Below are 23,281 nucleotides of genomic sequence, written 5' to 3'. Positions count from 1 at the left end.
GAATATGTGTACTAAATGTATTGATTTCACTTTAAATAATAAAGATCAGTCTTTATCTATAAAAGAATTATCACCAGACGACGAGGGGGAAGTTATGCCGACTAACTCTCCTCACGTGTCAGTACCTTCGCCTCCCGCTCAGGGGGCGCACGCTAATATGGCGCCAAGTACATCAGGGACGCCCATAGCAATTACTTTACAGGACATGGCTACAATCATGAATAATACCCTGTCAGAAGTATTATCTAGATTGCCAGAATTGAGAGGCAAGCGTGATAGCTCTGGGATTAGGAGAGATGCAGAGCGCGCAGGTGCTGTAAGAGCCATGTCTGATACTGCGTCACAGTTTGCAGAACATGAGGACGGAGAGCTTCATTCTGTGGGTGACGGATCTGATCCGGGGAAACCTGATTCAGAGATCTCTAATTTTAAATTTAAGCTTGAGAACCTCCGTGTATTACTTGGGGAGGTTTTAGCTGCTCTGAACGACTGTAACACAGTTGCAATTCCAGAGAAATTGTGTAGGCTGGATAGATACTATGCGGTACCGGTGTGTACTGATGTTTTCCCTATACCTAAAAGGCTTACAGAAATTATTAGCAAGGAGTGGGATAGACCTGGTGTGCCCTTTTCCCCTCCTCCTATATTTAGAAAAATGTTCCCAATAGACGCCACTACACGGGACTTATGGCAAACGGTCCCTAAGGTGGAGGGAGCAGTTTCTACTTTAGCAAAGCGTACCACTATCCCAGTTGAGGACAGTTGTGCTTTTTCGGATCCAATGGATAAAAAATTAGAAGGTTACCTTAAGAAAATGTTTGTTCAACAAGGTTTTATCCTGCAGCCCCTTGCATGCATTGCGCCTGTCACTGCTGCTGCGGCATTCTGGTTTGAGTCTCTGGAAGAGGCCATTCACACAGCTCCATTGGATGAAATTATGGACAAGCTTAAATCACTTAAGCTAGCTAACTCATTTGTTTCTGATGCCATTGTACATTTGACTAAACTAACGGCTACGAACTCCGGATTCGCCATCCAGGCGCGGAGGGCGCTATGGCTTAAATCCTGGTCAGCTGACGTGACTTCTAAATCTAAATTACTTAATATTCCTTTCAAGGGGCAGACCTTATTCGGGCCCGGCTTGAAAGAAATTATTGCTGACATTACTGGAGGTAAGGGTCATAGCCTTCCTCAGGACAGGGCCAAATCAAAGGCCAAACAGTCTAATTTTCGTGCCTTTCGAAATTTCAAGGCAGGAGCAGCATCAACTTCCTCCGCTCCAAAACAGGAAGGAACTGTTGCTCATTCCAGACAGGCCTGAAAACCTAACCAGTCCTGGAACAAGGGCAAGCGGGCCAGAAAACCTGCTACTGCCCCCAAGACAGCATGAAGGAACGGCCCCCTATCCGGAAACGGATCTAGTGGGGGGCAGACTTTCTCTCTTCGCCCAGGCGTGGGCAAGAGATGTCCAGGATCCCTGGGCGTTGGAGATCATATCTCAGGGATATCTTCTGGACTTCAAGGCTTCTCCTCCTCAAGGGAGATTTCATCTTTCAAGGTTATCAGAAAACCAGATAAAGAAAGAGGCATTCCTAAGCTGTGTACAAGACCTCCTAGTAATGGGGGTGATCCACCCAGTTCCGCGGACGGAACAAGGACAGGGATTTTATTCAAATCTGTTTGTGGTTCCCAAGAAAGAGGGAACCTTCAGACCAATCTTGGATCTAAAGATCTTAAACAAATTCCTAAGAGTTCCATCATTCAAAATGGAAACTATTCGGACCATCCTACCCATGATCCAAGAGGGTCAGTACATGACCACAGTGGACTTAAAGGATGCCTACCTTCACATACCGATTCACAAAGATCATCATCGGTTCCTAAGATTTGCCTTTCTAGACAGGCATTACCAATTTGTAGCTCTCCCCTTCGGGTTGGCTACTGCCCCGAGAATCTTTACAAAGGTTCTGGGCTCACTTCTGGCGGTTCTAAGACCGCGAGGCATAGCGGTGGCTCCGTATCTAGACGACATCCTGATACAGGCGTCAAGCTTTCAAATTGCCAAGTCTCATACAGAGATAGTTCTGGCATTTCTGAGGTCGCATGGGTGGAAAAGGAGTTCTCTATCACCACTCACAAGAGTCTCCTTCCTAGGGACTCTGATAGATTCTGTAGAAATGAAAATTTACCTGACGGAGTCCAGGTTATCAAAACTTTTAAATGCTTGCCGTGTCCTTCATTCCATTCCACGCCCGTCAGTGGCTCAGTGCATGGAAGTAATCGGCTTAATGGTAGCGGCAATGGACATAGTGCCATTTGCGCGCCTGCATCTCAGACCGCTGCAATTGTGCATGCTAGGTCAGTGGAATGGGGATTACTCAGATTTGTCCCCTCTACTAAATCTGGATCAAGAGACCAGAGATTCTCTTCTCTGGTGGCTATCTCGGGTCTATCTGTCCAAGGGTATGACCTTTCGCAGGCCAGATTGGACGATTGTAACAACAGATGCCAGCCTTCTAGGCTGGGGCGCAGTCTGGAACTCCCTGAAGGCTCAGGGATCGTGGACTCAGGAGGAGAAACTCCTCCCAATAAATATTCTGGAGTTAAGAGCAATATTCAATGCTCTTCTAGCTTGGCCTCAGTTAGCAACCCTGAGGTTCATCAGATTTCAGTCGGACAACATCACGACTGTGGCTTACATCATCCATCAAGGGGGAACCAGGAGTTCCCTAGCGATGTTAGAAGTCTCAAAGATAATTCGCTGGGCAGAGTCTCACTCTTGCCACTTGTCAGCGATCCACATCCCAGTCGTCAGACTTTTCATCCGGGGAAGTGGGAACTCCATCCGGAGGTGTTTGCTCAACTGGTCCATCGTTGGGGCAAACCAGAACTGGATCTCATGGCGTCTCGCCAGAACGCCAAGCTTCCTCGTTACGGATCCAGGTCCAGGGACCCGGGAGCGACCCTGATAGATGCTCTAGCAGCTCCTTGGTTCTTCAACCTGGCTTATGTGTTTCCACCGTTTCCTCTGCTCCCTCGACTGATTGCCAAGATCAAGCAGGAGAGAGCATCGGTGATTCTGATAGCGCCTGCGTGGCCACGCAGGACCTGGTATGCAGACCTAGTGAACATGTCTTCCTGTCCACCATGGACTCTACCTCTAAGGTTCTACAGGCAGTGGTTCCTTCCGTTTAAGTTCCTGCCTTGTCCCTCCCATCATCCGTGTACTTAAGCTTTGGTATTGGTATCCCACAAGTAATGGATGATCCGTGGACTGGATACACTTAACAAGAGAAAACATAATTTATGCTTACCTGATAAATTTATTTCTCTTGTAGTGTATCCAGTCCACGGCCCGCCCTGTCCTTTTAAGGCAGGTCTAAATTTTTAATTAAACTACAGTCACCACTGCACCCTATGGTTTCTCCTTTCTCGTCTTGTTTCGGTCGAATGACTGGATATGACATGTGAGGGGAGGAGCTATATAGCAGCTCTGCTGTGGGTGATCCTCTTGCAACTTCCTGTTGGGAAGGAGAATATCCCACAAGTAATGGATGATCCGTGGACTGGATACACTACAAGAGAAATAAATTAATCAGGTAAGCATAAATTATGTTTTTTCTTATTATTTAAAAATTCATTTAAAAAAAGTTATTTGTATGAATGATAATTGAAATATTATATACATATTTTTCTTCAATTTTTTTTCTCAGAGCAGAAACATAATTCCTAATGCAGACTAAAGTTACTTATACTTAATTGTATGATCTATTGCAGTTATTTTGTTAGTTGTCATATTTACATACATATTTATCTTTAGACATGTATAAGTATGTATGTCTATGTTAAAGCCCTTTGCCTTTTTTTTCTAACACCTGAGATCTCATATCTTTGAGCCTTTATAGCTTTTGTGTGCTATATTTATTTTTAATGCTTTGTATTAGATAATGTTATTGTGAGTGTAACTGTACTTTGTAATGTATTTTTTATGTGTTTTGTGACACTTTTATGTTTTGTGAAACAGTTAACCAGAGCTCTGAAGGCGTGGTAATCATTCTACCGTAAATTGCGTTTATGCTCAACTCGTAATACGAACGTAATTTAACCTGCGTGCAAACGATTGCAAAAAACCCGATATCACTTGCGCGGAAACGTTTGCACTCCATTTTTAATCTGGCCCTGAATGGGCTGAACAACGCACCCTAATAAAGAGTACAGAATATTGTTTTATCCCATATAACAAAACTACCGTAATATCTACCCTTTTATGTTTTGTCTATCTCTACCTGTTTACCGCTCACTCTTCCCATTTTTCCAAGGTTTTCAACTTTTGTTTCTTCTGTGTTTCCTGCATTAATTTAATTTGTTCTCTGTCAGCTGCTCTTGCAGTGTTATCACAACACAATTACAATGTATCTTATTTCTTCTTTTAGCCTGGTTCTTCTGCATTGTTATTATTTTTCTCTCCCTCTATAACCTTTTGCATCACATTTAATCCTTCTTCTACGTATTGTTCTTATGTCCCCATATTCTTATCTAACCTTTCTTCTAATTTATGTGTCTCCCTGCTTCTCTTTATTACAGATTATTAGGTCATTTTGAGAGACCTCTTTTCCTTATGCTATGCCAGTATGTGGTTTATGAACACTATGATCCTGGATCTATTGTTTTCTGCCCTGGACAGCCCGACTCAAGTATTTATATTGTCCTGAAAGGGAAGCTGGAACTGTCTTTAACCGATCCAGTAAGTTTGTTTTGCTTTGTTTATAAATTGTCTGTTTTTCCTTTATTCATGTTTGTGATGGCAAACTTTTTTTTTTTTGTATTTATAATCCTTTATTAAAGGACCACTCAATACAATAGAATTGCATAATTAACATGTACATAATAAAAAGACAATACAATAACACCTACTCTGTATTTCAAATAAGCTGTAGATTTTTTTCCGGCAAATTATTTTTTTCTCCCATTTTCTGGCCCCCTGTATCATGTGACAGACATCAGCCAATCACAGGCTAGTATACGTATACCCTGTGAACTTGTGCACATGCTCAGTAGTAGTTTGTAACCCAGAAAGTGTGTATATAAAATCTAAAATATTTGATAATGGAAGCAAATTGGAAAGTGTCTTAAAACTGCTGCTCTATCTGAATCATAAAAGTTTATTTTTACTTGAGTGTCCCAAAATAACATGAGGACATTTCAACAATCATTTCAACAATATTAAAGGGGCATGAAACCCCAAATCTTTCTTTTATGATTCAGATAGAGAATACATTTTTAACCCCTTAATGACCACAGCACTTTTCCATTTCTGTCCGTTTGGGACCAAGGCTATTTTTACATTTTTGAGGTGTTTGTGTTTAGCTGTAATTTTCCTCTTACTCATTTACTGTACCCACACATATTATATACCGTTTTTCTCGCCATTAAATGGACTTTCTAAAGATACCATTATTTTCATCATATCTTATAATTTACTATAAAAATTTTTATAAAATATGAGGAAAAAATGGAAAAAAACACACTTTTTCTAACTTTGACCCCCAAAATCTGTTACACATTTACAACCACCAAAAAACACCCATGCTAAATAGTTTCTAAATTTTGTCCTGATTTTAGAAATACCCAATGTTTACATGTTTTTTGCTTTTTTTGTAAACTATAGGGCCATAAATACAAGTAGCACTTTGCTATTTCCAAACCATTTCTTTTCAAAATTAGCGACAGTTACATTAGAACACTGATATCTTTCACGAATCTCTGAATAGCCATTGACATGTATATATTTTTTTAGTAGACAACCCAAAGTATTGATCTAGGCCCATTTTGGTATATTTCATGCCACCATTTCACCGCCAAATGCAATCAAATACAAAAAATCGTTCACTTTTCACAAATTTTTTCACAAACTTTTGGTTTCTAACTTAAATTATTTACAAACAGCTTGTGCAATTATGGCATAAATGGTTGTAAATTCTTCTCTGGGATCCCCTTTGTTCAGAAATAGCAGACATATATGACTTTGGCGTTGCTTTTTGGTAATTAGAAGGCCGCTAAATGCCACTGCGCACCACATGTGTATTATGCCCAGCAGTGAAGGGGTTAATTAGGGAGCATGTAGGGAGCTTTTTGGGGTAGTTTTAGCTTTAGTGTAGTGTAGTAGACAACCCCAAGTATTGATCTAGGCCAATTTTGGTATATTTCATGCCACCATTTCACCGCCAAATGCGATCAAATTAAAAAAAACGTAAATTTTTTCTCAATTTTAGGTTTCTCACTGAAATTATTTACAAACAGCTTGTGCAATTATGGCACAAATGGTTGTAAATGCTTCTCTGGGATCCCCTTTGTTCAGAAATAGCAGACATATATGGCTTTGGCATTGCTTTTTGGTAATTAGAAGGCCTCTAAATGCCGCTGCGCATCACACGTGTATTATGGCTAGCAGTGAAGGGGTTAATTATGTAGCTTGTAGGGAGCTTGCAGGGTTAATTTTAGCTTTAGTGTAGAGCTCAGCCTCCCACCTGAAACATCAGACCCCCTGATCCCTCCCAAACAGCTCTCTTCCCTCCCCCACCCCACAATTGTCCCCGCCATCTTAAGTACTGGCAGAAACTCTGCCAGTACTAAAATAAAAGGTATTTGGCCCTTTTTTAAAAAAAAAAAAAAAAAAAAAAGCATATTTACATATGCTGATGTGTAAGATCCCCCCTTAGACCCCAACCTCACAGATCCCCCACCAAACAGCTCTCTAACCCTTCCCCTCTGCCTTAATGGGCGCCATCTTGGGTACTGGCAGCTGTCTGCCAGTACCCAGTTTTGTAAAAAAATGTGCCTTTTTTTTAAAAAAATGCCCTTTTCTGTAGTGTAGCTTTCCCCCCCCACCAAGACCAACCCCCAACCCCTTCCAGGTCCCTTAGATTACATTTTTAATATTTACATTTATTATTTTTTTTAGCTTTTAACTTTTTTTTTTTCTGTAGTGTAGCGGTTCCCACCCGCTCCCGCCCCGTGCACGCGCCCGCCCGCCACCTCCCGTGCACGCGCGTGCTCCCGTGCGCGCCCCCGTAGATCCCGCCCCCGATCCCGCCCCCCTCCACTTCACACAGAGCACCGATGGCCGCCCACCCGCCTCCCACGTAAGCTCCCACCCACCAACGATACCGGCCATCGATGTCCGGTGCAGAGAGGGCCACAGAGTGGCTCTCTCTGCATCGGATGGCCAAGGGGGGTTATTGCAGGATGCCTCCATATCGAGGCATCACTGCAATAACCGGAAAGCAGCTGGAAGCGAGCAGGATCGCTTCCAGCTGCTTTCCAGACCAAGGACGTACGCCACACGTCCTCGGTCATTAACTGTATTTTTTTTGAGGACGTGTGGCGTACGTCCTTGGTCGTTAAGGGGTTAAACGATTTTTCAATTTACTTCTATTATTTAATTTGCTTCATTCTCTTGTTATCCTTTACTGAAAGGTTTATCTAGGCAAGCTCATGAACAGCAGAGAACCTAGGTTCTAGCTGTTGATTAATGGCTGCATATATATATCGATTGTGATTGGCTCACCCATAAGTTCAGTTAGAAACCATTAGTGCATTGCTGCTCCTTCAACAAATGATAACAAGAGAATTAAACAAATAGAAGTAAATTAGAAAGTTGTTTAAAATTGTATTCTCTACCTGAATCATGAAAGAAAAAAAAATGGGTTTCATGTCCCTTTAATTTACCACTCCATTGAGGAGCATAACCAACTTGTATGGATTAAATAACAACATATTTAATTCTAGGTGCAGAGGTTTGAAAAGTAACTTCTAGTGAAGTCTTTTATTCTTTGTTTTTCAGCTCATCATTTTCTCAGAGCAGAATGTCTCTCTCACAATCCACCAGTGTATCTTTATATTAAGAAAGGGAGGCTTGTATACATCTGGTTATTAACAAGATTTAAAGTTAATTGATAACTATAGTATATACTAAAACAGGAATACACCTGTATGCAGGTTTACAGAATATATCAACTTGATCAGATATAGAAACATATTTTAATGGAAGATAAGAATCATAGGCCCAAGTCTGCCCAATATTTCCTAAAAAGTATAAATTTATCTAGTTAGTAGGATAGCCTAATGCTTATCCCAGATAGTACATTTACACACACATATAAGCAAATTATATTGTGGGGCACCCAAATTTGCATATAAAGATCTATTACATTAAAGGGATACTAAACCCAATTTGTTTCTTTAATGATTTAGATAGAGCATGGAATTTTTGGTTCAGCACCTGGGTAGCGCTTGCTGATTAGTGTCTAAATGTACCCACCAATAAGCAAGAGCTATCCAGGGCGCTGAACCTAAAATGGGCTGGCTCCTAAGCTTTGCATTTCAGCTTTTTAAATAAAGATATCAAGAGAACGAACAAAAATTTATAATAGGAGTAAATTAGAAAGTTGCTTAAAATTGTATGCTCTATCTTAATCATGAAAGAAAACATTTGGGTTTAGTGTCCCTTTCAGTAACTGAAAAGAATAATTATCCATATAATTAATATAATTCATAATATCCCTTCATGGGGGAAGCCTTCATTGCCAGGACCTTGTGATCGCTAGTTTAGCCGCAATAAATAGGTAAATACAAAAGTAACTTAGTGGTTTCTGCAAAACTATAAGTCATATATACAGTATATATACAGGGAGTGCAGAATTATTAGGCAAATGAGTATTTTGACCACATCATCCTCTTTATGCATGTTGTCTTACTCCAAGCTGTATAGGCTCGAAAGCCTACTACCAATTAAGCATATTAGGTGATGTGCATCTCTGTAATGAGAAGGGGTGTGGTCTAATGACATCAACACCCTATATCAGGTGTGCATAATTATTAGGCAACTTCCTTTCCTTTGGCAAAATGGGTCAAAAGAAGGACTTGACAGGCTCAGAAAAGTCAAAAATAGTGAGATATCTTGCAGAGGGATGCAGCACTCTTAAAATTGCAAAGCTTCTGAAGCGTGATCATCGAACAATCAAGCGTTTCATTCAAAATAGTCAACAGGGTCGCAAGAAGCGTGTGGAAAAACCAAGGCGCAAAATAACTGCCCATGAACTGAGAAAAGTCAAGCGTGCAGCTGCCAAGATGCCACTTGCCACCAGTTTGGCCATATTTCAGAGCTGCAACATCACTGGAGTGCCCAAAAGCACAAGGTGTGCAATACTCAGAGACATGGCCAAGGTAAGAAAGGCTGAAAGACGACCACCACTGAACAAGACACACAAGCTGAAACGTCAAGACTGGGCCAAGAAATATCTCAAGACTGATTTTTCTAAGGTTTTATGGACTGATGAAATGAGAGTGAGTCTTGATGGGCCAGATGGATGGGCCCGTGGCTGGATTGGTAAAGGGCAGAGAGCTCCAGTCCGACTCAGACGCCAGCAAGGTGGAGGTGGAGTACTGGTTTGGGCTGGTATCATCAAAGATGAGCTTGTGGGGCCTTTTCGGGTTGAGGATGGAGTCAAGCTCAACTCCCAGTCCTACTGCCAGTTTCTGGAAGACACCTTCTTCAAGCAGTGGTACAGGAAGAAGTCTGCATCCTTCAAGAAAAACATGATTTTCATGCAGGACAATGCTCCATCACACGCGTCCAAGTACTCCACAGCGTGGCTGGCAAGAAAGGGTATAAAAGAAGAAAATCTAATGACATGGCCTCCTTGTTCACCTGATCTGAACCCCATTGAGAACCTGTGGTCCATCATCAAATGTGAGATTTACAAGGAGGGAAAACAGTACACCTCTCTGAACAGTGTCTGGGAGGCTGTGGTTGCTGCTGCACGCAATGTTGATGGTGAACAGATCAAAACACTGACAGAATCCATGGATGGCAGGCTTTTGAGTGTCCTTGCAAAGAAAGGTGGCTATATTGGTCACTGATTTGTTTTTGTTTTGTTTTTGAATGTCAGAAATGTATATTTGTGAATGTTGAGATGTTATATTGGTTTCACTGGTAAAAATAAATAATTGAAATGGGTATATATTTGTTTTTTGTTAAGTTGCCTAATAATTATGCACAGTAATAGTCACCTGCACACACAGATATCCCCCTAAAATAGCTATAACTAAAAACAAACTAAAAACTACTTCCAAAACTATTCAGCTTTGATATTAATGAGTTTTTTGGGTTCATTGAGAACATGGTTGTTGTTCAATAATAAAATTAATCCTCAAAAATACAAAACTTGCCTAATAATTCTGCACTCCCTGTATATATATATATATATATATATATATATATATATATATATATATATATATATATATATATATATAATTTTATTTTTATTATTTATATTTTTTGGAGCATAAAAATAGCTTTCAGTGGATGACAGTTTTAATAATAATATAAAAAGTAAATATATATAAATAATATAAAAAGGAAATATATATATATATATATATATATATATATATATACATATATATACACATATATACAGTATATATATATATTTATATAAAAAGATTAATTATCACATTCCACAAAAACCTGCAGTTTTCTTACATAAAAAAACCTCAAAATGTGTGTATTAGTATCCTTTGGTTCAGCAAAGACCAACATGTATATATTTTTCATTGTTATTATTTTACAGTCTTGATCTGCAGCTATGTCTAAAATGATGCAATTGGGAAACTTTCACTTGGTACAGCAAAACTGCTCAAATTCTTTTAAACTAGACAACCCAAGGTATTAATCTAGGTCCATTTTGGTATATAGTTGGTAATGAGTAAGAGGCGCCAAAAATTCTAATATATCTGGTGTAGAGAAATTATTCAAAAGGTGTTTAGAAAAATATTCAGTGAAAGGTGAGGTGTAAATGATTCTACCATATAGTACTTCACTCCATTAGCTTATAAATATAAAAATTGTTAAATTAAAAAATGTAACTATGTATGAATGTGTATATCCAAATAATATCAAAGGTGTAGTTAACAAAAAAATCAAATAGTGGAATAATCAAAATCAAATACAAAAATAAAAATAAATAAATAAGTGTCCAAATAACAACAATAGAATTGTCCAGTGTGCAAATAAAATCCCATAAAGTGCTACAATAAATGTTGCAGACAATTTTGCGGCAGCTCCTCTGGTGTGTTATGCCACAGTAACACAGTCACGATATCCTAGAAAACAAAACATAGAGGGCGCCACGTGGTGCAGATCAGGCAATCAAGATGCACAATATACAAAATAGCCAAATAGCTACTCACGTGGTATAAAGCACAGATTGTGCAATAAGGCAGACCGGAACCTCAAGTCGTCCGGTAGACACTCAGGCAGTAAACAGGATAGCATAGTCCCACAAAGGTAGTCACGAAGTTCAAAAATCCCACCAGGGGGAGTCCAGGGGAGGATGATTACAAGATGGTCAGGTTCCTTGGTTGTGACCCAAAGTGCACTCAGTCCCACCAGGGGGAGTCAGCAAGTAATATCCAAGGGTGTCCCTTCAGTTTAAGTTAATGATGTCCAAGGGTGAGCCACTGTGAGTGTTATGGTAAATTGGATAGTGCTAAATTCTCCCAAAGATAGCAAAAAAGCACAGTGTAGCAGCAGGTACAAAGATAAAATATTTAATAAAATATTTAATAAAAGATTTAATAAAATAAAAACCTTATTTTTATTATAATCATCCTCCCCTGGACTCCCCCTATTGGGATTTTTGAACTTCGTGACTACCTTTGTGGGACTATCCTATCCTGTTCACTGCCTGAGTGACTACCGGACGACTTGAGGTTCCAGTCTGCCTTATTGCCAAATCTGTGTTTTATACCACGTGAGTAGCTATTTGGCTATTTTGTATATTGTGCATCTTGATTGCCTGTTCTGCACCATGTGGCGCCCTCTATGTTTTGTTTTCTTGGTATATAGTTAACTTTTTCGCAAACTTTGGGTTTCAAACAAAAAATTATTTACACACAACTACTGCAGTCATAAGACAAATGACGTTTATCTAGGATCTCCTCTCTTTAGAAATGGCAGACATACATGGCTTTGCCATTGATTTTTGGTAATTAGAGGCCGCTAATTGCAGCTGCGCATCACACCTCTGAAATTCCCGGCAGTAAATGGGTTAATCAGCTGTTAAGGGTAAAATGTATTGTAGTGCAGTGATTACCCTCCCACCTGACACCTACCACCTCCCTGATCCCTCCTAAATAGCTCTCTTCCCTCCCCCTCCAACTGGTCGCCATCATCTTCCACCATCTTAGATAATTTAAGCCAGTCTGCCAGTATGCAGTTAGTTATTTTTTATTTATTTATTTTCTGTAGTGTAGTGACCAACCTTCCCCTTCAGTCAATCTAACTGTAGGGAACCACTGCCCCTCTAACTATCCCCCTTTTCCATAGTGAAGGGAACCATCCCTCTCTCTCCCCTTCCAAAAAACATTTCCGTAGCCTTGGGAACCCTCCTCTCCCTCCCCCCTCCTGCGATGAAATGCCCACTCACCCCCCTCCTTCCCTCCAAAACCTCCCACAGCACCAGATGCCTTCTACCCCCAGCTGCAGTCTCTGCTGTCTAAGCTGACAGCGGGGACTGCAGCATGCTCCAAAATGTTGGATGTAGTTACTATGTCAACACAGCATGCTGGGCAAAGTACTGTGAGACATAGTACCTACATCTTAAGAGGTTAATTATTAAATCTTCCCTCTACTCCATAAAGGGGTATGCTATTCATAACTTTAGGATGCTGGTAAAATGATTAAAGAATTTCAATCATTTTACTTATTAGACCAGGGCTTGACATAAAAGGTAACAATAAAATCTGTCTATCATAAATGTAAAAGTACACACAGAGCCCAGTGGTGATTATACCAGATGCTATAGAACACTGGTCTGTTCTCCTAAAGATCACAGCTACAGGTCCCATTGCAGACTGAAATCCAGGGACCTGGAAATCAAATAGGACAGCTGTAATATTAAACTCTGGGTTCCTGTGCTAACTGACACACAGGGACCTATAAAGAAATTGGTGCATCTGTAGCACAGCATTGATTTCAATTAGGGCCAGGTGCCTGGGAACTCCAATGTTGTGGAGTGGACTGAGTAAATAGTGATGGTGATAGTCGTGAATAATAGTTAAACAGTTTAATCATAACACAATATATCCTAATTATACAATCATAAAATAGGAAGTTAAAAATAGTCAATTTATACAATCATAAAAATCATAAAAAATTGTGGATCCACAATATACAATAGGCAAATAAAAAAGCATTAAAGCAAATGTGGGTAAGCTGGAGTAAGAATGTCCAACTGATGGACTTTGGCCTGGTATTGGTGATACCCAATCACTGATATGTATATCCAATACTGGTGATAACCTAATAAATTATATGTATGTTCGATAGTGATATATATTTTTTTCTGAGACCCTGAGTTAGAGGGATCAGGGCTGTGTGGAGTGTGGTGGTGTAAAAGTGATGGAATGTAGATAGCACTGTTTTGGCTAATAGTCAGAAGGATGCACAAGTGATTTCTGTAAAAAAACAGCTTAAACAAGCCTTAACTTGGTGAAAGGTGAGTTGGTTCAAAAATTAAGGAAAATGTGTAAATTCAAAAATGGTTAGATATAAAAATGGTTAAAAATAACACATGCTGTGTTGACATAGTAACTAAAAATAAAGATAAAAATGAAAAAACAGTGATAAAAATAATAGGTGGTGGTCACAAAGAACTATTGGTGAATGTCACAAAGAAAAAATGTTGTGAAAATGTGTATACAAAAATGCAAATTGTAATCCGGTGGTGAATTGCAGTCAATGTTAAAAGTTAAAGGTGAAATTAAACGACCTTGTTTCTTGATGGTGAGAATCCCTCTTAGTTCCTAGGGGTGAGAACCCCCGTGATGGATTCTGATTGTCTCCCAGTGAGTGACTTGTAGTCTCTCCTGATGGAGAAAATCTTCCTATTCTTGATGGCGAGATTCCCTGCAAATGGATCCTATTGGTCTCCCAGTTCTTAATTTCAATGTCCTAAAAGATAAATATTGATAGTGTAGATTGTACAGGAATTAATGTTAGATTGAAAATATGCTTACCAGCTCTTTAATCAACGCGTTTCGGCCTCATCTAGGCCTTTCTCAAGACTGTCTGTCTGTTGCTGGTGTTAATTTATAGTGGTCTCTTGCACCACTTAGTGTAATCAGGGGCGTGGTTTAAAACCGTAAGTGTAATTCTGTTTGAGTTTCGGTATCTTTTGCTCTGATCCTCTTTATTATCTTTTCCAAGCCCTTATTTGTGGAATACTAATATCTATAGTATAACTCGTTTATAGAGTGTTTTGAGTCCATAACAATGTCCAATATATTGTTTACAATGTAAGTGTCAGATCTCGTAACCTCTTGAGTGTGATGTCATATCCTAGTGTATGTGATTGGTTCCTGGGTTGTTTACCTGAACATGTGTGTTTCAGTTCGATCAGACGTCATTAACTTACTTGTATGATCTGTCTATAATGATCACTGCCAACCTGGCAGCCGGTTATGGTGTTTTCAATGAGCGGTGTAGAAAAGTTTGTGCATAATGATAAACAGAATAGTTCGGTTGTTTATATTTGGCCTGGAAATTATGTCATATCTTGGTGTGTTGTGATTGGTTCTTAGTGTGTATCTGAACCATATGTGTTTTGAGCGTACTGAACGCTGCCTAACTGACACCCGAGTTTTTTTCGATAAGAGGTGTGGAAGGAGGTAATAGCTCAAATCGGCTCTTATTAGCCCGAGGCTATTTCTATGAAGAGATTAGATGGAGGTAATACAATAATGAACCAGATGCTTCAGTTATGGCTTTTGTGTTTAGCCTGTTTATAAAGGCTTAGTCTGGATGATATTGCATTACCATTTTTTGCTAATCCGCTTATATTAACAGTGAAACAGACTTATATTAACAGTCTTGTATTGGCGGTGGGACAGGCTTCTAGATAAGTCATTTAGATCACAGAATTGTTAGTTAATCTATGAGCATAATTGCGGGTAGTTACAATTGCTAAAGTTACACTGTGGAAATGTTTTTTTAGGTCAAATTGGCTGCAAAGTATTGCCCACATATATGGCAAAGGATACAAAATACTGCACTGCTATATAGATGATGGCAAATCTTTTGGTGGTATCTTTAAGTCTCGTTATTGAGGGACAGATGGACAGATGTTGTTAACAATGTGTAGTAATGAGTACTAACACACCGTCTAGGGGTGTGTTTATGTTCTAGTGCTGATGGCATCTGTCGTAATAAGTCCTATGATATGTATTCTCCAAGTTTACAAAATACTTTTTTATTCTTATTGTATAGTCTTTGTGAGTTTTTATGTAAATTTCAACATCTCAGTCCTATACTTAGAATTAGAAAAATACAACTATTAGTCAGTCTGGATAATATTCAGGTTGGGTCTACCTGTATGACCTCTAAATGGTCTAGAATGTGTTAGCTCTATATCTTCTTATGTGGCTGGTGTCAGCTGAGTAGTATAGCTGCATTACTTATACTTTTAAAATTGTTTAGTGTAATTGGTTACAGTTTAAACTGAGTAGTGAGATAACTGCAATTTGTAATAACACCATATCATTCTCAATTAGATAGTGTATGTCACAGTTTAAGGTGGATGATTTAATCATTCTCAATTGCTATAGATTCTTTGTCTATAGTGTGTGGTCTAGGACGTCATAATAGGGTTGGATGGAAATTGTGGCCGTTAAGAACATTAAGTACATTAAAAAGGATCGATAAATATAAGAAACCTTTGTTGTATAGTGTATGTCACAATTTAGAGCCATTGGATAATTGTTATAGATTCTAAGTCTAAAATGTTAGATCTGTAGTAGATGTCATAACTTAATTGGATAGAAGTTATAACTTCTAAGGCGTAAAGAGCATTAGGCACATTGGTACATTAGGGTGATGTTGGTAAGTTTGGGAGGTTTGCTAAAGCAATTTTGGGTTACACGTATCAGATGCCTTTATGCAGATAATAATTAGAGTCATTATCTGGTTATCTTTGTAGTGTGTGTTCCAGCTGAGGGTTTAGTTGGGACCCTCTTGTCAATTATACTCAGAGCTAGCGGGAGTTGTCTCATGGCACTGATGGGAATATTATTCATTATATCTGCTTGATGAGGCATATAGTTTAGTATAATATTATTTAAGGATCTATTTAGAGATCCATTTTGCCTTCTTGATACTGGGAAACATTAGATTTCTGTATATCTGTTTTATTAGTTGTAGAGGTGTTGTCCTTATTTCATTGATAAGGGATATTGATCTAATTTTGGTCTTGACAGATATGGACGATATGAGAAGTTCTTATACACTTGACTTGTAAACTAGTAAGATAAAACATGTAGATAGTCAGTGTTTGTAGATATTCTCCTATCATGCAACAGTTTTTAAATGATCAAGGAGATGAGGCACCATTTGTCTCTAGCGATTAAGTAGATGGATAAGATCTTCCTTGTTGTTAAGGCCTTTCGGATGTAGACAGTCTAATTGAAAAATCCATTTTGACACTGATGTTAAGAGCTTTCTTTCAAAGTCACCACCCCTCCAATTTTTCTTGACCTTCTATATGCCAATGAAATTGAGGTCTTTTATGTTACCCTGATGTTTAGTAGTGAAGTGCTTGTATAGGACTGTATCCGTATTTAGTTTTTCTATAAGCAGTATGTGTTCTCGTATTCTATCCTTTAGAAGTCTCGAGGTTTGTCCGACATACTGGAGTCCACAAGTACATTCTATCAGATATTTGACCCCTTTATCCTTGCATCTTATAAGGTCTTGTATTTTGTGTTCTTCTTTGGTATGTTTGGAGTGGAATTTGTCTGTTTTCTTGCCACACTTGCAGGCTTTGCAGCTTGGGCAAGGGAAAAAGCCTTTAATTCTTTTTCCACAAATATTAGTAGTTTCTGGCTTCTTAGGCCTTTGGATACTAGGTGCCAGTCTATTCTTTAGATTATCCGTTTTTCTGTAGATGAATCTAGGTCGTGCTGGTAATTTGTCTCCAATGATATAATCTTTTTTTAGTATAGACCAATGTTTGGGACATTTAGTGACCCATCTTCTTTCTCCAGTCCTATACGGTCTTTATACTTCAAAAGGTCTTTTCTTTTGGTCCCTCTCACTTCCTCTATTTTGAGCTCTAGTAGGTCTTCATTGTATCTTTCATTTTCTGTCAATTAGTGTGAGCTTAGGTTAAAAATTCCCTCACTTGTTGTTTTTCCATTCGTGGTCAGAGATACGTCTTTATTATTTGTTTTCCCAGGTTTCTTCAGTCTGATGCCTCCCCTCTTCCCTCTGTGGGTCTTCTTTTTGTGTTTGCTGGAATAGTGTCCTCTCATTCCATGTTTTTCTTTTTTGTTTGGAGTCTCTCTTTGTCCTTTGCAACTGATTGATTCAACTCTAAAACAGATGAGGAAGAAGGGGTTTGTACCAGGGAAGTTGCATCTATCCCTTGGTTTCTTGAAAGTGCAGGCTTATCTTTCTGTGTTTGCTCCCTCCATCTTTTAGTGTTGTTATTGTCCCTTCTATGACTTATATGGTTTTCTGATTCTTCAAATTGTCTCTCGTTGATTCCTGAACCCGTCTCCTTCCAATGTGGTAGGTTTCTCTTATTGGTCTTCTGTCGTAATTATCATTAGTTCTTGAGCCTGTCTCCTTCCAATATGGTATATTATAAATTTCTCTTGTTGGTTTTATGTCGTAGCTGTTGTAGTAAGCCCTTTTATCTTCATATTCATATCTTGGAGAGTAGTGGTTCCTTACATCTGGTCTCCTATTCGAATGTTGGTGGTGGTTCCTTCTGAAATTATCATGATTATAGTAGTCGCCATTATGGTTTCTACCTCTCATATCATTTTCCTCACCCCTGTGGGTTCTATTATAATTTGAACCCCATCTATAGTGGGGTTTGTTCCATGTTCCGTAGTTATGTTGATCAGTATCCTCTTCTTCACCCCATGTTCTATTATTACGGTATGTATAATTATCCCTATGTGAGTTATAATTATAGATCACATATGTTTTATTTTGATTTATGTTTCGCCTTTTGAAAGTTTGTCTGTGTGGGTAATAAGAAGGGTGGCTTCTGGTCTTATAAGTGACTTTAGTCCATCTTTCTGGGTTCTCACTTTCATTCTCTACATTATTCTCAGTGTTTTTTTCTTGGTTGGAGTTTTCTATCTCTATTGCTATAGTGTTCTCGTTATTCTTCATATCTAGTTCTCTCTTTTATTTTCTAGTCTTTTTCAGGATAACTTCCTCCCTAATTTTAGTCACTCTTTTTATTAAGTTTGACTTGCCTTCTGTGATATCTTTACCTGAACTCTCTAAGTTCATTAATATTTCCTCGTCTTCCTTAATATCTGCGTCTATTCGTTTAATCAGTAGTTCCCTATATTCTATAATGAGGTTCATCAATGTCCTAGAGGTCTGTATAAGGGTATCAGTCCATTTAGTGGAGAAATTGTGGTCAGTGATTGAAAAAGCACACTCTTTGTTAATTAAAAGGCCCTTTGGTACAATGTTTAACTCTAGACATTTCTTTAAAAAAAAAAATTCTCCCTTATACTTCACTTCTGAAGTTATCAATTTTTCTAGTTCTTTAAATAAAGTGTGTGTGTCAATACAGTCTTCGTTGTCTATAGTGTCTGTATTAAGGGTGTCAAAGTCAATTCCTTGTCTAAGGGTTTTTTAAGATTCCATATTGATTCTGATTGATTAAGCTGTTCAGATACACTATTGGTTACTCCTTTTTGAATTGTCTTGGCAGCTAATATCTTTGCTAGAGATTGGAGATAGAAAATGAATTATATAGATAGAGCACCAAGAGACAGATCCACCTATAGCTCTGAACAAAGGCTACCTAGCTAGCCTGGGAGAGGTTAGTAGTGAATGTGTTTGTTCAGAGCGCCTCAATTAGGGCCAGGTGCCTGGGAACTCAAATGTTGTGGAGTGGACTGAATAAATAGTGATGTTGATAGTCATGAATAATAGTTAAACAGTTTAATTATAACACAATATATCCTAATTATACAATCATAAAATAGGAAGTATTTTTACTTATTTTTATCACGGTTTTTTCATTTTTATCTTTATTTTTAACCATTTTTATATCTAACTATTTTTATATCTAACCATTTTTGGATTTTTATCAATTTTTGAATTTACACATTTTTCCTTAATTTTTGAACCAACTCACCTTTCACCAAGTTAAGGCTTGTTTAAGCTGTTTTTCTACAGAAATCACTTGTGCATCCTTCTGACTATTAGCCAAAACAGTGCTATCGATAATACAAATAAAGTTATACAGATTTTAGAATATGTGAAAAAAGAAGGTATCCCAACTGTTATCTTAGCAATGGACGCTGAAAAAGCCTTTGATCGGCTAAATTGGCAATTTTTGCGTCTCACCTTATATCAATTTGGTTTTAGTAAAATATTTATAGAAAGAATTTTCTCCTTATATAATGCACCTTATGCAACTGTCAAATTTAACAACTCAATATCAACACCGTTTAATATAAGTAATGGCACAAGACAGGGGTGCCCATTATCACCCATATTATTTGCAATAGCAATTGAAGTGATGGCATCTAAAATTAGGAAAAATGAAAATATATATGGTATTAAGATAGGGGATATCAACTTTAAAATCTCACTATACGCTGATGATGTCCTTTTTACATTATCCGATCCTGCTAAATCCATTCCTGCAGTTTTAACCGCACTTACAGAGTATGGTAAATATTCTAATTTTTCCATAAATCATTTGAAATCAGAACTCTTGAGTTACGGACTAGATAAAGTAAACCTTCAATTAATCACCCAAAATACTAACTTGAAAATAACTTTGAATACTATTAAGTATTTGGGAATCACAATAGCGAATAATCAAAGTGATCTAGTTAAATTAAATTATGAAAAATTGTATCTGGAAACCCAGATGGAAATAAATAGATGGAAAAAGAGACCGCTTTCTTGGTTAGGGAGAATCCAAGCAGTAAAAATGACTATTCTTCCAAGATTATTATATTTATTTCAGACATTGCCAATCCCTTTATCTACTAAGTATATTAATAAGTTTCAATCTCTACTAAATCGATATATTTGGCGTGGAATTACCCCAAGAATATCTAAAATAACTCTTTATTTACCAAAGGATAAAGGGGGACTGGGGGTACCTTGTTTACTAAAATATAGGAGAGCAGCAATACTACAGAGAATAGTGGATTGGAGTAAGAATTTTAAATTGAAAGAATGGGTACAATTAGAGCATAACTTAATACAAGTTAGACAATTAGGGAGCAATTGCTGGTTACCTATAAAAACATGGCCAAAAAATATGCAAGCGTATCCAATTTTTAAAGAGTTGATACGAACGTGGGAAACCATCCTAAAATTAAAAAATCCAATTTCAACAATACCTTCTCCACTTACATCGATCATATTAGACAAATCCTTACCATTTTGTAAATATGGAGGAGAAATTAGTATACTAACACTGGAGGATTCATTACCATTTTACACTTTTATGAATGGAAACATTCTAAAATCAAAAGTAGAATTAATTAATATTGGGGTGATGATATTTAATTCTTGGTTTAGGTACTTTCAGCTTAAATCTTTTTTTGATACATACTTAAGAAAACGAGACTTAACTAGACAAAGGCTTCCTTTTGAAGTATTATGTTCAGGGAAAACATCAACAAAAGGTATACTATCACTTATTTATAAAACAATAATGATATCAACAACTTTAGATTTACCATCTTATACTAAGGCATGGTCCCGAGAGTTTATAATACCACCCACAAGGAAAGAATGGAATATAATTTTTCAACGGCATACTAAAGCTTCAATATCGTCTAGTATACAAGAAACAAATTATAAATTTTTAATGAGATGGTATTTAACTCCTAAAAGGATTAAAGCCATATTCCCTAACTCTTCAGATCAATGCTGGAGAGAATGTGGAGAAATAGGTACAATGTTACACTTATGGTGGCTATGCCCAACAATTTTTACTTATTGGTCGCTAATAATAACTGAGATAAATAGATTATTAGAAATAAAATTGGCTTTAGATCCAATAACCATTCTACTATTTAAGCCAATACCAAAACTATCAACATTACATGATAAAGCACTGTATATTCTCCTGAATAGCGCCAAGCAGACTATACCTAGACTTTGGAAACAGAAAAGAGCTCCGACAATAACAGAATGGAAGTCACAAATAAAATACTTAGTATCAATGGAAAAACTTCACTATCAATTGATGAATCAGATGGATCTATACTATGATAAAGTGAATATTTTACAAATAAATATATAGGAAGACTCCTATGGTACGAAGCTAAAAAGGGAATGAAATAGGAAGAGAAGGGTTTGGGATTCTGCATTGCTGAAGATACCATATTATTCTAAGCTAAATCTGATTTAGACGAGTTTAGGAATATAAAAAAATAAAAAAAAGGAAAATCAATATATAATGAACAGAAAGATTTAGAGTTATTTAATTTTGAGCTTTATATATACACTCTGAATTGTTGGTAAATATGAATTATTTTTGTTAAGTAGAAATTATCCGACGACGACTGTTATCTAAGGATAAAGGAAAATACCTGATCGAAACCTAAGTTAATTTTGATAGATTATCACGTTTTGTGTTGTTTATTTGTATGCTAAAGTGTTGAATAAAGCTTTTTAAAAACGAAAAAAAAAACCACAAAAAAAAAAAACAGTGCTATCTACATTGCATCACTTTTACACCACCACACCCCACACAGCCCTGATCCCTCTAACTCAGGGTCTCATAAAAAAATATATATCACTATTGAACATACATATAATTTATTAGGGTATCACCAGTATTGGATATACATATCATTGATTGGGTATCACCAATACCAGGCCAAAGTCCATTAGTTGGACATTCTTACTCCAGCTTACCCACATTTGCTTTTATGCTTTTTTATTTGCCTATTGTATATTGTGGATCCACAATTTTTTATTATTGTATAAATTGACTAGTTTAAACTTCCTATTTTATGATTGTATAATTAGGATATATATTGTGTTATAATTAAACTGTTTAACTATTATTCACGACTATCACCATCACTATTTACTCAGTCCACTCCACAACATTGGAGTTCCCAGGCACCTGGCCCTAATTGAGGCGCTCTGAACACACACATTCACTATTTCTTCAAAGGATCAGGAAAATGACATGTTCCAGGGCTCCAGGGTCCATTTTGTAGGAGCCCTTGGTGGTGCCTGAGTTCATCAAGCCCTGTATAAGGCAGATGACTTAAGGCTGCTCATATATTGCCCATTTCCAGTTGAGTAGGGGAAGTTCATTGCTAGTCCATTGCAGTTTATCTATACGCCCTTTGTGTAAATTGAACACATCATTATAGGCATAACAGGCAGAAATGTGATAGTAAAATGATCTGGTATATTATAGCTGGCATATCCCTTTATTCAGAGGGACATCAAAATTAAACTTTCATAGTTTAGCTTTCGTATGCAGTTTTAAGAAACTTTACATTGTACTTCTATTATCAAATAAACTTAATTCTGTTGGTATACTGTGTTGTAAAGCATACATAGGTATGCTTTGTAGCACCCATGGACTACTTAGTTAGCTGGTGATTGGTGGCTACAGGCATATGCTTGATTGGCTAACCAGGTGTGTTAGGTAGCTCCTAGAAGGGCATTGCAGATCTGGAGCCGACTTTACCTATGTGTTTAACCCATTTGCAGGGGTTAAAGGGAATTTAAACTTGAGTGTACTCACTCAAGTCATAGGATAGAGTTTAGAAAATTTGTAAAACTTTCATTCATCAAATTTGTAGTATATACTGATCTGAGATTTTCTGCCGTTCCTCCGCCCGCCATATTGCTCAATTGATTGACAGATGACGAATCTGCAATCCATTAATCATTGTTTCCCCCCGGAGCTTTCAGCCCCTTTGCACAAACAATGATTAGTGGATTGGAGATTCGTCATCTGTCAATCAATTGAGCAATATGGTGGGCAGAGGAACTGCGCTTATCGTTATAGCCCCCTGCCAGCGATGGGCCGCCCACCCGCCTCCCTCCTAACCCTCCCACATCACCAGCGATTGGCATCATCGCTAGCCGATGCATAGAGGGCCACAGAGTGGTCCTCTCTGCATTGGTTACTGACCTAGGGTATTGCACAATGACTCAATATCGAGGCATCACTGCAATACCCTGAGA

The 23,281-nt window shown here is 37.8% G+C and overlaps 1 protein-coding gene across 3 annotated transcripts in view; it reads left to right on the top strand.

The window, feature by feature from the left end:
* The window catches only part of LOC128663560 (patatin-like phospholipase domain-containing protein 6), a 453,640-nt gene that overhangs the window by 119,478 nt on the left and 310,881 nt on the right, over positions 1–23,281 (top strand). For all 3 annotated transcript variants that reach the window (XM_053717940.1, XM_053717939.1, XM_053717938.1), the window contains exon 6: positions 4,585–4,744. In XM_053717940.1, the coding sequence (XP_053573915.1) occupies positions 4,585–4,744 (160 nt within the window). The remainder of the gene's footprint in view (positions 1–4,584; positions 4,745–23,281) is intronic.

This window comes from Bombina bombina, chromosome 6, assembly GCF_027579735.1.
Source record: "Bombina bombina isolate aBomBom1 chromosome 6, aBomBom1.pri, whole genome shotgun sequence".
In the NCBI taxonomy this organism is placed as follows: Eukaryota; Metazoa; Chordata; class Amphibia; order Anura; family Bombinatoridae; genus Bombina; species Bombina bombina.
The sequence above is the reverse complement of the archived record's forward strand: the minus strand, read 5'-3'. Positions and strand labels throughout refer to the sequence as shown.